Source organism: Camelina sativa, chromosome 9 (assembly GCF_000633955.1).
Source record: "Camelina sativa cultivar DH55 chromosome 9, Cs, whole genome shotgun sequence".
NCBI classification, from domain to species: Eukaryota; Viridiplantae; Streptophyta; class Magnoliopsida; order Brassicales; family Brassicaceae; genus Camelina; species Camelina sativa.
In genome coordinates, this window is record NC_025693.1 from 26740847 (window position 1) to 26757176 (window position 16330).

Here is a 16330-nt window from a genome sequence, read left to right on the forward strand (position 1 = left end):
TCAACAGGTGCTATTTCCAACTGTTTTGTTGCAACTTGAAAAGGCTACAGAGCTACAAGACAGCATCAAGATTAAAGCTTGCCTATTTTCTATATGCACTTCCCTTGTGGTAATTTATCATCTTTCGTGACTTATTCAGTGATCCCTGTTACCACTTGTTCGATGCGCTATCAATTGGATTATTTTTGTACGTTATTAAGTTCTTCGTCACTTGCAGGTTCGAGGCTGGGAGTCTTTCTCACACAGTGTAACACCTAAGATCAGAAAAGTCCTGGAAAATATTATGTTATGGCCTTCTGTTGAAGATGAAAGTAAGACACCGTCTAGTGGCTATTGATTTATATCTCAAGCACTGTTACCTTTCACTTCCTCACTTCATGGCTGCTATATTTCCTTTCAGTTTCTAAAGTACAACACGGGTGCATTGATTGTCTGGCACTGATGATATGTGCTGAACTGCAACATCTTAAATCTTCGAAAACATTTGGAGGAGAAAAAATACGTACAACAGGGAAGGACATTTCTGGTTAGTATTGATGTTGTCTAACAGTAACTCTTCCAGACTTGTCTTGTGTATAAATTGTATCCTGATCTGTAGGTGTTGATGCATCAGGTAATTCTGTCCTAGATTACACGATCCATTGTTTAATAGAAGACAGAAGTAACTGCTCTTCTATCCCAAAGATGACTACTGCAAACCTAACTGGTGAGAGTCCTCTTCCTATTTCTTTTCGTCTATGCATGGCGAACGTGATCATCAGTGCTTGTCAAAAAATCCCTGAGTTTTCAAAGAAGACTTTTGCTCGAAAAGCTCTTCCGCCTCTTATTCATTCTCTCAAGGTACTTTTGACTGCTTGCACTCAGTTCAAATTTGGCTAAATTTGGTTGTATTTTGTCTTGTTTACAACAAAATATCCGGATTTTTGTGCAGGTCATATCTGTACCTGAGGTCCGTGCAGCTTGTATCCAGGTCTTATTCTCGGCCATGTACCATCTGAAGTCCACACTTCTTCCTGTTTCATCTGAACTACTGAAACTCTCCCTGAGATTTCTTGAACACGGATCCGAAAAGGTACTAGAAATCTTTCGAACTTATATCTCACATGTGTACAATCGTATGGAAGTAGACAATGTGCTTTACTTTTAGAATTGATACTTCGTTTCTCAAGTGACTACTGTCGACATATTAGAATCAGACAAGTCCATATCTGGAACTGTCGGCATCTGTCTATAAATAGCTGAACTCGAGTGTTAATATCCGCCTTGGATTTTAAGCTTATGCGGAAGTCAAATGTGTAGGAAAAGCTGGCTGGCGCAAAACTGATGGCATCATTGATGGCGAGTGAAGACGTGATACTGGAAAACATTTCAGAGGGATTGCTCGAAGCAAGATCAGTTCTGTCCAAAGCATCACTTTCAGATCCTTCTCGAGACGTACGTGAAGTCTGTGCTAAGCTATTGGCATGCATAACGCCGTCGTAAAGCCATTTGTCATCTTTATTTTTGTCACTCATGGTTTGTTCTCACGTGCCAATGGAGTCGGTATGTAGATATCTGGTAGCAAACGATGGCCTAATATAGAAATTCTAAATATTGTGTCATATGCAAAGAACAAATATTTTTTAAGCAACTACCATTTTCCCGTGTTTTCTGAAACTACAGTTTGGTTTGGCCAAACAAGTCTACACATGTCTTCTGACTTAGCAGATGTCGTACAGTTGCAGAGACCTTTCCGAAAGAAAGTGACAAGGGAACGATTATGTGCAATAGTAGAAGAGGGAATTAAACTAAAGATATTAAACTCTACAATTGGGAAGGATATTAGTGCTTGAGAACTGGAGAGAGATGGAACTAAAAAAGATAACTTGATAAACCGAAAATGGTCAGAAGGTTCATACAGATAATACATTACTAAAGCTAGATTTGATTCGCACAGACCTTCCAATGTCTACAACTATTAACTAAAGAACATAAACGCATAGATGACATGCCCTACTATATTTCACCTACTACTTGTCTCATTGTTTACTACTCTCTTATACTCTTCTCTTCTTCTTTTGTCTTCATCTTCACTGATATCTCTTCCACTTCTTCTCTCTACTCAAACCATCATCATACCTCTTCTTCGATGTTGTGGTTATGCTGCCCTCCCTTTTGACAGCATGAGCAGAGACTCTTGATTTGAGAAATGCTTGACTTGAGTTGCTCTGCATCGTTAAGATTAAGATCCTCTACATAGTCAACAATGCCATAAACTACACCACGTTTCTCAACTGTTGCATCAAACTTAGCTCCAAAACCTTGGATTTCAACACATTGGAGAGTGTTCTTTACGGGATTGAAGTAGAATGCATAGTATGGGTCACATGTATACTTCATACACAGAACAATTTCACCTGTAGCCGCCACTCCAGCAACTTTAAATTCGCAGGAATCAAGGACTTCATTCTGCGGCAGAGTGTAGACACATTTAACCCATTCCTGTGTCTTGACATCCTCTAGAACCCACATACACAACTCAATTCCACCAGCGTCAGCACATTTGCAGTTAATCACACCTAATTTACCCTGAGAGTTGACCAAACTCAATTCACTAGGATGCTCTACATGATCATTAAGGCATGATGCGTCAATAAACTCTAACTTCTCAGACCTAACATCAAAGCTAACTATCACAAAAGACGGTTCAATATACGTTTGAGCTAAGTAATACAAAACCCCATTGATGCATATCCCTGCATTGGAACAACGATGATACAGATGATACAGATCAACAGAGACATCCTCCGTATCCCTCCACTCGGGTTCTCCAGATTCTACAGTTAGAACGCTATGAAAATCCAAAACCTTGAATTGCTCATCAATGGGATCAAACCCTAAAAATCCTCGAGACCTACTGCACCCCCTGATTGGTAAGTCATCATACATTCCGGTGATAGGGTTACAAATCAAAGGCTTCTCCTTATCAATGATCCGCACAAAAGGGAAATAGATCAAACCTGAGGCATAGCTACAAATGTATTGGCAAACGTCTCCTTCGAACTTGGTATGGTATTCTAAAGGAAGCGACGTCTCATATCGGTTCTGTGGCTGAGGCGACGAGAAGAAGAACCACTCGTTATACCGATATCTTTCGACAGCAAACAAGAGACGGGGACGAGCCGAGGACCTGGTCAGAAACAACTTCTTGAAATCCGGACTGTGAAGCGTAGACGCCCAGTGCTTCGACAGGGTACGAAACCTAGCTACTGACTTCGACGGCAATCTCGTAAATATCTCGAGGATCAGATCAGTTGGAAGCGATACCGTGTTTTTCCCTCTTTCCATCGGACTCGCCGGAGTGCGTGATTGTTCCACCGGAGAAGGATTTAGGGTTTTAGGGAGATACGATGACGACGACCAGGTTGAATGAAATTTGTGCCTTTTTCTTAACTCGTCTGAGAGTAATAAGGAAACAGTCAAACAGGGAGTAAATTTGTATGGGCCTTTGGGCTTTAGCATACTTGTGAATAAGCTAGCCCATTTATATATTGGTCGTAGTACGTTTGGTTTGTTCTCACGTGCCAATGAATTTGCAATGTACTTTACTACTTATTTTTTTCTTTCTTATTTTTTTTCGTGGAATTTGCTATGTACTACTACTAATGTATAGTATGTAGTTTGCTAACGAGATTGTAAATACATGTGAAGTAGTAAGGGCTTTAGTTAAAAAAAACTCCAGACTTTTAATTTGTCTTGGCATTGAAGTTCAGATTAGGAAATCTAGGTTTGCAAATACTCGTACCTGTTCTGCTGCGCTTGTTCTTCTTGCAGAGACCTCTTCCCGACGATGGTAACAAGGCAAAAATAATGTGCAATGGTAGAAGACAGCATCAAACTATACATATAAACTCTACAATCGGAGAGAATTTTCTTGATTTAGAACTGAAGAGAGATGCAATTATAAAAGAAAACTAGATTGAACAAATTTAGTCAAAAGGTACATACGATTTACCAAAGCTAGATTTTGATTCACAGACTTACCAAACCAACGTCTATAACTACTAACTAAAGAACATAAACACATATATGATTGCCCTATTGCTTTTTTACCTACTCCTTGTCTCATTGTTTACTCTCTTATACTCTTCTCTTCTTCTTTTCTTTTTCACTTCATCTTCATTGATGTCTCTTTCATTTCTTCTCCCTACTCATACCATTATCATACATCATACCTTTTCCTCGATGTTGTTATGCTGCACTACCTTTTTACAGCAGGAGCAGAGAGTCTTGATATGAGAAACGCTTGACTTGAGTTGCAGTCCATCGTCAACGCTAAGATCCTCGACATGGTCTACAAAGGCATAAACTTCACCACGATCCTCAACCGATTCAAGCTCAGCGCCAAAACCATGGATTTCAACACTTTGGAGAGTGTTCTTTTCAGGGTTGAAGTAGAACACATAGTACGGCTTACATGTATGTTTCATACACAAAACAATATCACCAGTAACAGTCACTCCAGCAACTTTAAATTCGCAGGAACCAAGGATTTCATTATGTGGCAGAGTGTAGACATATTTCACCCATTCTTGTGTTTCAACATCCTCTAGAACCCACATACACAACTCAACGGTACGTCTTCCACAAGCATCAGCAACATTGCAACTAATCATACCTAATTTACCCTTAAAGTTGACCAAACTCAGTTCACTAGGATGTTCTAGATGATCATTAAGGCATGCTGCGTCAATAAACTCGAACTCCTCAGACTTAACATCAAAGCGAACTACCACAAAAGATGGTTCAATAAATGTTTTAGCTAAGTAATACAAAACCCCATTGATGCATATCCCTGCAGTCGAACAACGATGATACCACAGATCACAAGAGACATTCTGAGTCCTCCAGTTGACTTCTCCAGATCCTCCTACTGTTAGAATGCTATAAAAATCCAAAACCTTGAATTGCTTATCAATGGTATCAAATCCTAAAAAGCCTCGAGACCTGCTGTACTTCCTGACTGCTAAGACCTCATACATTCCGGTGATAGGGTTACAAATCAAAGGTGCCTCCTCCTCAATGATTCGTACAAAAGGGAAATAGATCAAACCTGAGGCATAGCTACAAATGTATCGGCTTACGTCTCCTCTGAACTTGGTATGATAATCTAAAGGAAGCGACTTCTCATACCGGCGGTTCTGTGGCTGAGGCGACAAGAAGAAGAACCACTCGTTATATTGATATCGTTCGACCGCAAACAAGAGTCGAGGACGAGCCGAGGACCTGGCCAGGAACTGCTTCTTGAAATCCGGGCTGCGAAGCGTAGACGCCCAGTGCTTCGACAGGGTACGAAACCTAGCGACTGACTTCGACGGTAATCTCGTAAATATCTCCAGGATCAGATCAGTTGGGAGCGGTTCCATGTTTCTTCCTCTTTCCATCGGACTTGCCGGAGTGCGTGATTGTTCTGCCGGAGAAGGATACGACGGCGACGACAAGGTTGAGTTTTATGCCTATTTCTTATTAAACTCGTCTGAGAGAGTGAGAGTAATAAAGAAACAGAGAGTGCTACATTTAGTTTTTTCTCACGTGCCAATGAATTTTCAATTTTGCTAAGTATTTATAAATTAATAAACACTAGTGTAAAAATTACAAAATTAATAAAATTACAAAAAATTTAGAACGGTATAAAATTAGAAAAATTCGATAAAATAATTTTTTTTTTGAAATTTCTATATAAAATATGAGGTCTCATTAATATCATAAATAAATAAATTACATATATATCTATATATATAATTTGATATGTTAATATATGCTTTTAAACAACTGAATTTTTTATTTATTTCCTAAATTTTATCTCTATAATACAATTGTGATGTTGTATTTTAAAATTATAATATCACAAAATAATCTATATTATATCATAAAAATAGCTTAAAAATTCTTTAAGTTTTCAGTATATAAATATTCATCATTGTCATTTTGATAGTCTTATAGTCTATTAAAATACAATAATTATATTATTATTTATAAATTTTAATTTAATTATGTCATGTATATATACATGAATTTATCTATATTATTTGTAGTTTACTGTCAAAATATTTTTTCTAAATATAAAATTTTCAATTCCAAAACTATTAAATTGATAATATCCAAATATCCAATCTTATTTTTGTAAAATTATCTTAATTCATAAGAGTTTTTAAAATTATTAAATACATCTATAAATAGTTAACTACTATAAGATAATAGATATTAATTTATGAATATCACTATAAATTAGCAAAATGTCATGGTCCCAACTCCCAAGTCCCAACATTATTTATTTATAGAGGTTACTATATTGGTAGCTAACTATAGGCTGTAAATATTATGTGAAATAGTAACTTTAGTTAAGGTAACACCAGCTACTAATAAAATACAAAAGAAGCAATATAAAACTCAACAATGGGGGAGGAGGAGGATATTATAGATTTAGAACTGACGAGAAACAGAGTAATTGGTTCATTCTGATTTCTGAACAGAACAATGTGGTTCAGATATGGTCCATATGGAACCTGCCGCTACCATACTTTTAATTTGTCTTGGCCTCGAAGTTCAGATTAGAAAATTAAATCAACACCTGTCCTCACTCTAGGTTTGCAAATACTCGTACCCGTTCTGCTGCACTTGTTCTTTTTGCAGAGACCTCTTCCCGACGATGGTAACAAGGCAAAAGTTATGTGCGATGGTAGAAGACAGCATCAAACTATACATATAAACTCTACAATTGATTTAGAACTGAAGAAGATGGAATTATATAAAAGACAACTAGAAGTATATTGATTTAGAACTGAAGAAGATGGAACTTTATTGATTTAGAACTGAAGAAGATGGAATTATATAAAAGACAACTAGATTAAAGTAACAAAGATAGTCAAAAGGTACATACGATTTACCAAAGCTAGATTTGATTCACAGACTTATCAAACCAACGTCTATAACGATTAACTAAAGAACATAAACGCAGAGATGACATCCCCTATTGCTTTTTACATACTCCTTGTCTCATTGTTTACTCTCTTATACTCTTCTCTTCTTCTTCTGACTTCATCTTCACTGATGTCTCTTCCATTTCTTCTCCCTACTCATCCCATCATCATACATCATACCTCTTCCTCGATGTTGTCACGTTGCACAACCTTTTTACAGCAGGCGCAGAGAGTCTTGATATGAGAAATGCTTGACTTGAGTTGCAGTGCATCGCTAACACTAAGATCCTCGACATGGTCTACAAAGGCATAAACTTCACCACGATCCTCAACCGATTCAAGCTTAGCTCCAAAACCATGGATTTCAACACTTTGGAGAGTGTTCTTTTCAGGGTTGAAGTAGAACACAAAGTAGGGCTTACATGTATATTTCATACACAAAACAAAATCACCTGTAGCTGCCGCCACTCCAGCAACTTTAAATTCGCAGGATTCAAGGACTTCATTCTGCGGCAGAGTGTAGACATATTTAACCCATTCTTGTGTCTCCACATCCTCTAAAACCGACATACACAGCTCAACGGTACGTCTTCCACCAGCGTCAGCAAAATTGCAATTAACCACACCTAATTTACCATTAGAGTTGACCAAACTCAATCCACTAGGATGCTCTAGATGATCATTAAAGCATGCTGCGTCGGTAATATTGAACTCCTCAGACCTAACATCAAAGCGAACAATCACAAAAGATCGTAGACCATATGTAATAGCTAAGTAATACAAAACCCCATTGATGCATATCCCTGCAGCGGAACAACGATCAAACAACCGAAACCGATCACAAGAGACCTTCTTAGTCCTCCAATTAACTTCTCCAGATCCTATTGTTAGAATGCTATTTTGATCCAAAACCTTGAATTGCTCATCAATGGGATCAAACCCTAAAAAGCCATGAGACTTGCTGTACTTCCTAACTTCATATCCCTCATACATTCCGGTGATAGGGTTACAAATCAAAGGAGTGTCCTTCTCAATGATCCGCACAAAAGGGATATAGATCAAACCTGAGGCATAGCTACAAACGAAACTGCTAACGTCTCCTGAGACCTTGGTATGGTAATCTAAAGGAAGCGACTTCTCATATCGCTGAGGCGACGAGAAGAAGATCCACTCGTTATGTTGATATCGTTCGACCGCAAACAAGAGACGAGGACGAGCCGATGACCTGGCCAGGAACAGCTTCTTGAAATCTCGACTCCGAAGCGTAGACGCCCAATGCTTCGACAGGGTACGAAACCTAGCGACTGACTTCGACGGCAATCTCGTGAAAATCTCGAGGATCAGATCAATTGGAAGCGATTCCATGTTTTTCCCTCTCTCCATCGAACTCGCCGGAGTGCGTGATTGCTCCGCCGCAAAACAATACGACGACAACGTATTTGTCGCTTTTTTATTTTCCTTCTTATCAAACTCGCGTGAGGGTATTAAAGAAACAGAGAGTAGATTTAACTAGATTCTAAACATTTGTGAATAAGCTTTTTTTTTTGGTTGTTCGCACGTGCCAATGAATTTGGTTTCAGGTAAACTATACATATAAACTCAACAATTAGGGAACATATTATAGATTCATACATACCAGGAGTTTTGTAATACACTACCAAAGCTAGAATTGATTTGCACAGACCTACCAACGTCTCTAACTAAAGAACATAAACGCATAGATGACATGACCCATTTGCTTTCACCTATCCCTTCTCTCTTCTCTTATATTTATCACTACAAAGATCGTCTTCTTTTGTCTTCATCCCCTCCCTACTGTGTCTTTCATTTCTTCTCTCCATATGGTTTTTAGGCCCTTTTAGTAATGATAATTAGGCTGAGCTACTCTATTACAGCAGCCGCAGAGGTGCTTCACTTTAGAGATGCTTGACTTGAGTTGCTCTGCATCATTGACGCCAAGATCCTCTGCATGGTTAACAAATGCATAGACTCTACCACGATTCTCAAACGCTTCAAGGTTAGCTCCAAAACCTTGGATTTCAACACTTTGGAGAGTGTTCCTCTCGGGATTGAAGTAAAACACATAGAACGGTTTACATGTATATTTCATGCACAAAACAACTTCATCTCTAACAGTCACTCCAGCAATGGAAAAATCGCAGGAATCAAGAACTTCATTCTCCGGCAAAGTGTAGACATAGTCAACCCATTCATGTTTCTCAACATCTTCTAGAACCCACATACACAGCTCAATGGTACGCCTTTCACCAGCTTGACCACACTTCCAATTAATCCCACCTAACTTACCCTTGTAATTGACCAAAACCAACTCAGTAGTATCATCAAGTCGATCATTAAAGCAGTCTGCGTCAATAAACTTGAATTCCTCAGACCTAACATCAAAGCAAACAATCACACACGACGATTCTTCACTAACTTTCTGAGCTAAGTAATACAAAAATCCATTGATACGTATCCCTTCACTCAAAGACCGATCATATGCAGGACAACTAATGATATCACTCCTCCAGCTCAATTCACCAGTTCCAAATGTCAGAATCTTATGGTGTTCCCTTTGATCAGAAAATGGATAAGCCTCAGACAATACCTTGAATTGCTTTTGCTTGTTGTCAATGGGATCAATCACTAAGAAGCCTCGAGCCTTTCTGTACCTCATCAGATCAGGTAAGCTCTCATACATTCCGGTGACAGGGTTACAAATCACAGGCGATGCATCTTTCGAGAACCACATATTAGGAAAGTAGATTAAACCTGAGGCATAGCTACAATTGTTTCGGCTCACGTCTCCGGAGAACTTTGTATGGTAATCTAAATGAGACGACTTCTCGTAACGGTTATGTGGCTGAAGCGACGAGAAGAAGAGCCACTCACCGTTTCGTTCGGCACCAAGTAAGAGACGTGGACGGCTCGAGGAACTCGTCAGGAACAACTTGGCGAAATCTGGACTGCGAAGCAGAGCCGCCCATTGCTTCGACAAGGTACGGAATCTAGCGACTGACTTCGCCGGCAATCTTGAGAATATCTCGAGAATGAGATCATTTGGTAGTTGTTCCATGATTTTTGCTCTTTTCATCGGATTCGAAGAAACGTTTATTGTCGCCGGAGTTCGTGATTGTTTCGTCGGAGAAGAATAGATTTAGGGATACGAATACGACAAGGCTGAAATTTGATGGGCCTTTGGGTTGTGAAATGAGCGAAGCCCATTTCTTCATTGGTGTTACAACAAACGCCGTCGTATAAACTTATTTGTCATCTTTCTTATATTTTTATCACTTTTGGTTTGTGGCTCATCCCCTATATAATAAAACGGAACTATATAAATAAAACGGAAGTACACAACTTTTTTTTAGTAGATTATATAAGATTAATTATTTAATATTTGATAGGTTATAGTTTATATAAATTGTAACCATTAATTAAATATTGATTTAAGATCCTCTTAAAAAGAATATTCGAAAGAATATCATCAAATCTCCAAAATATATTTAATTAACTATATATAGTAACAAAATCTCAAAACTTAATCACTTTTTCCACGGATTAAAAATGATTTTCGATTATATATTTTTTACATGGTAACAAAATCTAAGCAGAGATGAAGAAAGAATATGTTACGAAAAATTTAATAAAGTTCTCACAAAAGGGGATTAAAAAATCATTGAGAAAATTTTAGTCACCAAAGTTTTAGAGCATGGGTTAATTTTAATCACTATATTTAAACCTTGTACGAGCACGGATAACGGTTACAGACAACCATATTGTCTAAAAAACATTTTTTTACAATCACATAAATTATATTTTATATAAAAAGTGCAATATAAATAAAATAAATTTCAAACCATGCTCTAGCAGTTTAGCACGCACGGGTCCTAATCTAGTTTGGCAATGAAGTTGCTAATTGCTAGTAATGTAGTTACATATTGTAAGTGGTAATAAACTTGTATGAACTTTCATAGGAATTGCTAAATACTTGGTAATGAATCATTAGGCTCAGCAGTCCTTTTCCTTTACATTAATATATTTTTTTTTATCTTTAACTGAAAGTAATAATTTTGTAAACTTTGGCTAATACCATTCTAAATTCGTATTTAATTTGGCTTATGTTTATAAAGTTCTTAGAGCATGTCCACTAGTCGTTACTCTTAAAGATACTCTCAATTATAAATTCAATAATAATAATAAAGTAAACTAAAAAGTGATAAACGTTTTTCAATTGAACATTGGAAGAATCGTTTCTCTAAGATATGGCAGTTTATGATTGGTCAATATGTGTTTTACAAATTTATTATTTAAATATATAATAACTAGTATTTGTCCCGTGTGTATGCACGGAATAATTATTTGTGATCAAGTCATATATATAAATACTTATTAATTTGTAAGAAAATAATTCAATTATGAAGAAAAATAGCAATCATCCAATTAATAAGTCGGTAGGTGCAATGAATTTTGTTAATATATTTACATGAATTAAAAAAATTGTAGAGGTGAAGGTAGTACCAATATATATGAGCTATCATTATCTAATTTTGTTTTTGTATCTAGAAACTGAATAATGATTTAAATAGAAGTGAAATCAGTTGTAAAATCACCTTGAACTTGGAGAGAGGGAGAATAATCAGCAGTTATTTTTTTTTTTGGCCTTTATTTCTTCTGCTCGACATTCTTTTCCAATTGTGTGATAAATGTTTTTTTTTAATAAGAAAAACCTAAAATCTGATTTGGCAAGAATTAATTGGTCAAGTGACTTGTGAATTATAGTATAAAGGATATTTAAAGAAAATAATTAAAATATATTATTTTGAGCAACGCTCTCATATGCTGATGGTCTTATAGATTTTGATTTAAGAAGCTTTTGGTTCGGTGATTAGGTGTAATTTTGGGTGAATGTTTTTTCTTGAAACAGAGTAATATGTTTTTTTCTTCATAGATTTGTTCAATAATGGTTTATGGATAAAGAAAATGGAGTTTAGGGTACAATGTGGTGAGTTAAATGTGATCGTTAGAGAGGACAGAAGCATGGGATAATGATGAAGGGAGCGGCGCTTAAATCTGAAAATCTCGAGAATGGAAACACACAACACGTCACTTCACTCTCTCACGATCGAACATGTGATTCTTGTGTGCTGCGACGACTCGTGACTCTTGCCTCTCTTTTCTCTCATGTCTCTCCTCCGGATCCTCCTAGGAAAGAAGGAAACAACAACAAAAAGATAAAGATAAAAAATCGTTAAAAGCTTTAAAGTGTTGCCTCAAGAAAAAGAATTATTGGAAGTTTGGAACCCAAAAAATACTTGTCGTGCTTTCATACCAAACAAGATTGAAATAAATCAAATTCATTTACCTTTAAAAAATAAAATATCAAATTGATCGATCATATGTTTAAACTTTAAACTATGATATATGAATAAAATAGTAGTTAAAATCATTATCTATTACTAATAAGTTTTGGTTAATTTCTACCCAAACCAAAGTTTACAAAGATTTGTCTAGCGTAAACCAACAGATTAATAAACGAACAAACCGAGTCCTTTGTAATAGTCAAGTTTAATGAAATTTTAATGGGATTACCATGTGTGTGTATTAGTGTTCTAACTTTTTCTTTAAGCTATCATCAAAATTGTGTTATAAGGTCGGCACTAGAACTGTTTGGAATGTAGCCATGTAGGGGACATCTAGAAATAGGGATTATAATATTCTAGTTTTAAGCCTTTGATAGAAATTTAGATAAAGTTGGGAGATCAAATGGTTAAAGACTTTTTTAATTTTTCCTTTTCTTTTGAAAAATAACAGAATATGAGAAAGTAACGGTCACATGCGCGGGTGAAAAAAGCAATTCTATATGGGAAGTGAATCGAACCGTGACAATATTTAAGCACTCACATACTCTTTCTAAGCTCCATTATCATCATATCCTCTTCTTTTCTTCTTCACTCTCAATCATCTTCTTCTTCTACTACTTCTACTTCACTGCAACACAAATGGAGAAATCATCCTCAATGAAACAATGGAAGAAAGGTCCTGCTCGTGGTAAAGGCGGTCCACAAAACGCTCTTTGTCAGTACCGCGGAGTCAGGCAAAGGACTTGGGGGAAATGGGTGGCTGAGATCAGAGAGCCCAAGAAGAGGGCAAGACTTTGGCTTGGTTCTTTTGCTACAGCTGAAGAAGCAGCCATGGCTTACGATGAAGCTGCCCTCAAACTCTATGGTCACGAAGCTTACCTCAACTTACCTCATCTTCAGCGTAATATAAGACCTTCTCTGAGTAACTCTCAGAGGTTTAAATGGGTACCTTCAAGGAAGTTTATATCTATGTTTCCTTCTTGTGGTATGCTAAATGTGAATGCTCAGCCTAGTGTTCACATTATCCAGCAAAGACTAGAGGAACTTAAGAAAACTGGACTTTTATCTCAGTCTTATTCTTCTAGTTCTTCCTCCACTGAATCGAAAACTAATACTAGCCTTCTTGATGAAAAGACCAGCTGCAAGGGAGAGACAAACAATATGTTCGAAGGTGGTGATCAGAAGAAACCAGAGATCGACCTGACAGAGTTTCTCCAGCAGCTAGGAATCTTGAAAGATGAAAGTCATGCAGAAGCAAGTGAGGTAGCAGAGTGTCATTCCCCTCCGCCGTGGAACGAGCAAGAAGAAACTGCAAGTCCTTTTGGAGCTCAGAACTTCAGCTGGGATACGCTTATCGAGATGCCACGAAGTGAAACCGCAACTATGCAGTTTGACTCCAGCGATTTTGGAAGCTATGATTTTGAGGATGATGTATCCTTCCCTTCCATCTGGGACTACTGCGGAAGCTTAGATTGAGTAAAGGCAATTCACTGTAGATCAGATTCAGAAGTACACATGGTTTTGGGTTCAGTGTAGTGTTTTGGAGTAGATACATAGGTAGAAAGTGATATATGCTCCGAGTGTAGTTTATTACTATGCAGCAATAAAGTGAGTCAGTGTACTTCTGGTATGAATGAGTTGTTTCGTGTTTTTTGGGATATGAATGAAGCATGGTCATTTTTTCTCAATCCTTTTAGCACAAGTGTTAGAAAAAGTAGTGAAAGTCACAGTCCTAAAACAATGATATGTTGTGTGCAAGTAACCATGCAAAAGCTTCCTTATCATATCCACTTTCATGAAGATCAGATCTAATATCCTAATAAGTATGGTCGTATGAACAGATTTACCTGTAAACCATGATTCCCGAACTGACCAGTGCAAATTTCATCGTGAAAAGAAAACGACGAAATTGACTAACCTAGACCACGTCTAGAAAAAATATCTACATATCTATAACAGGCCTAAACAGCAGCTACAGTAAACTTTCATGACTTTCTCAGGGTTAAGCCATAAAAGGATCCCTCATCAATGGAAAGAGTAGAGTAAGATCAAACACGAAAGCGAAAACTTTACGAATACAACAACCTCACTGCTTAAGCACAGAATTCCTCTTCATTCCAATATAAGAAACAATGCAACAGATACACTAGTCATTCGAAAGAGAGTAATAATTCTCAGTAACTTGACACTTGATCAATTTTTGAGTCTGTGGAGGAGACAAAAAAAAAAACTAACCCTACAGATCATTTATATATAAGGGCATCACGACCAGGTCCAATACCAATGTAATGGATGGGCACACCCACGAGTTCTTCAATCCTCTCAACATATTGCTGTGCAGCCTTTGGAAGATCAGAGTAATCTCTGACTGAGGAAATGTCAGTCTTCCATCCAGGTAACACTTCATACTCCACCTACAAACATTTGCACAAATAGGAAATAAGTGCCATTTCCTAGACATTAAGATGAAACTCTGTTTTCAGGACTTTATCAGACACTATAGAAACATATTGAAGCAAATGATTTGCCTGTCAGATAAAGCTTCATAATCAAACTAATAACAAAAGAAGTCTCCTTATCCATAAATGGTGGATACAGTCCGACATATGTCAGAGAACTCTACTTACTTCCAGTTCTTCAAGAAGACGAAGATCGCCAGGGAATGATTCAACAGGGGTGCCATCACTCCTCTTATAAGCCACACCAAGCTGGATTTCATTCAGATCCGAAAGTACATCAAGCTTAGTGAGATTAAGTGATGCAAATCCATTGATTTGGCAAGAAAATTTCAGCGCAACAATGTCAAGCCAGCCACACCGACGAGGACGACCAGTTGTAGTGCCAAACTCCTGCCCAGCCAACCTAAGAAGGTCACCACCTGGGCCCAAATTTTCTGTTGGGAATGGGCCTGAACCAACTCTAGTAGTGTATGCTTTCACCTGACAAAACATGAACATCACAATGCTTTCACATCTCTTTTATTTACTTGCAGAATAACCGTATGCCAAATCTATGCGCAAGATCAATGCTACTAAACTCCTAACAACATAGGTTAAACAATACCAAGACCAGTGCAGAAAGAAAAGTCTAAGAGTGAATAAAATGCTTACCACTCCAATAAGATCACCAACAACTCTTGGTGCAATACCAAGACCTGTGCAGATCCCACCGGCTGATGGGCTGGAGGAAGTAACAAATGGATATGTGCCAAAGTCAATGTCCAACATTGTAGCTTGACCACCTTCGACCAAAATCTTCTTCTTCTGAGAAATCGAGTCATTCATGAAATGGACAGTGTCAGTAATGTAAGGCTCCAATCTCTCAGCATATCTCTTGTATGCTTCAACTTCTTTCCGAAGCATGTCTGGAGTATATTTGAACCCTTCAAACCTTGCCGCTGCATCTGATAGTAAAAGGTCAAGCTTTTGAGATAAAGTATCCATGTGCCTGAGATCACCTACTCTAATACCATTCCTTATCACTTTACTAGAGTATGCAGGACCAATTCCCCTCTTCGTGGTGCCAATGAACGACTTTGCAAGCTCAGATTCCCTAAGCCCATCAACCTCTTGATGGAAATCGAATAACAAGTGAGCACGATCAGAGACCAAAATCCTTCCTTTACAGGAGACATCATTGGACTCCAAACCATCAATCTCTTTGAAGAGACCTGGCAAATGCACCACAACTCCGTTTCCAATCACACAAGTAGTATCCTCGTTCAGTATACCTGAAGGCACAAGGTGAAGAGCAAATTTCTTTCCTTCCGCATTATATATAGTGTGTCCAGCATTAGCTCCACCCTATGGTAACCACACATCACAACATTCAAACATAAAGACTTAAACTTTGCCAGAACAATCAAATCAGGAACAGAAACTTTACAAATTCAATTCACATGTTCGCAAATCTCCAATTGCAAGCAGAGACTAAATTGACCACAGATTATGAACTCAATCCTTAAACAAGAATCTAACAAAAAAAAAAAAAAAAAAAAAGGAAAAAAAG

The 16330-nt window shown here is 37.5% G+C and overlaps 7 protein-coding genes across 11 annotated transcripts in view; 2 read left to right on the forward strand and 5 right to left on the reverse strand.

Annotated features, from left to right (window-relative positions):
• Positions 1–1648, forward strand: part of LOC104712431 — a 9267-nt gene extending 7619 nt beyond the window's left edge. For all 5 annotated transcript variants that reach the window (XM_019229377.1, XM_019229378.1, XM_019229381.1 and 2 more), the window contains 4 exons: positions 401–526; positions 614–840; positions 932–1072; positions 1300–1648. In XM_019229377.1, the coding sequence (XP_019084922.1) occupies positions 401–526; positions 614–840; positions 932–1072; positions 1300–1482 (677 nt within the window). In that variant the 3' untranslated portion in view covers positions 1483–1648. The remainder of the gene's footprint in view (positions 1–400; positions 527–613; positions 841–931; positions 1073–1299) is intronic.
• Positions 1847–3433, reverse strand: LOC104712433 (F-box protein At3g57580-like). Its single transcript, XM_010429337.2, has one exon. The coding sequence runs from the start codon at positions 3325–3327 to the stop codon at positions 2113–2115; it is 1215 nt and encodes a 404-aa protein (XP_010427639.1). The 5' UTR covers positions 3328–3433; the 3' UTR covers positions 1847–2112.
• On the reverse strand, positions 3762–5543 carry LOC104715746 (F-box protein At3g57580-like). The gene has a single exon (XM_010433125.2). It carries the CDS (start codon positions 5421–5423, stop codon positions 4209–4211), a length of 1215 nt encoding a protein of 404 aa, XP_010431427.1. The 5' UTR covers positions 5424–5543; the 3' UTR covers positions 3762–4208.
• On the reverse strand, positions 6853–8449 carry LOC104712434 (F-box protein At3g57580-like). Its single transcript, XM_010429338.2, has one exon. It carries the CDS (start codon positions 8340–8342, stop codon positions 7134–7136), a length of 1209 nt encoding a protein of 402 aa, XP_010427640.1. The 5' UTR covers positions 8343–8449; the 3' UTR covers positions 6853–7133.
• On the reverse strand, positions 8544–10182 carry LOC104712435 (F-box protein At3g57590-like). Its single transcript, XM_010429339.2, has one exon. It carries the CDS (start codon positions 10051–10053, stop codon positions 8818–8820), a length of 1236 nt encoding a protein of 411 aa, XP_010427641.1. The 5' UTR covers positions 10054–10182; the 3' UTR covers positions 8544–8817.
• On the forward strand, positions 12902–13990 carry LOC104712436 (dehydration-responsive element-binding protein 2F). The gene has a single exon (XM_010429341.2). The coding sequence runs from the start codon at positions 12962–12964 to the stop codon at positions 13796–13798; it is 837 nt and encodes a 278-aa protein (XP_010427643.1). The 5' UTR covers positions 12902–12961; the 3' UTR covers positions 13799–13990.
• Positions 14413–16330, reverse strand: part of LOC104712437 (adenylosuccinate synthetase, chloroplastic) — a 3115-nt gene continuing 1197 nt past the window's right edge. Inside the window, exons 2-4 of the mRNA XM_010429342.1 lie at positions 15433–16125; positions 14950–15261; positions 14413–14736 (exon numbers count right to left, since the gene is read on the reverse strand). Of these exons, the coding sequence (XP_010427644.1) occupies positions 14566–14736; positions 14950–15261; positions 15433–16125 (1176 nt within the window). The 3' untranslated portion in view covers positions 14413–14565. The remainder of the gene's footprint in view (positions 14737–14949; positions 15262–15432; positions 16126–16330) is intronic.

Excerpts from the sequence above, each read along its gene's own strand:
- LOC104712433 (XM_010429337.2), bottom strand. The coding sequence starts at position 3,327 with ATGGAAAGAGGGAAAAACACGGTATCGCTTCCAACTGATCTGATCCTC.
- LOC104715746 (XM_010433125.2), bottom strand. The coding sequence starts at position 5,423 with ATGGAAAGAGGAAGAAACATGGAACCGCTCCCAACTGATCTGATCCTG.
- LOC104712434 (XM_010429338.2), bottom strand. The coding sequence starts at position 8,342 with ATGGAGAGAGGGAAAAACATGGAATCGCTTCCAATTGATCTGATCCTC.
- LOC104712435 (XM_010429339.2), bottom strand. The coding sequence starts at position 10,053 with ATGAAAAGAGCAAAAATCATGGAACAACTACCAAATGATCTCATTCTC.
- LOC104712436 (XM_010429341.2), top strand. The coding sequence starts at position 12,962 with ATGGAGAAATCATCCTCAATGAAACAATGGAAGAAAGGTCCTGCTCGT.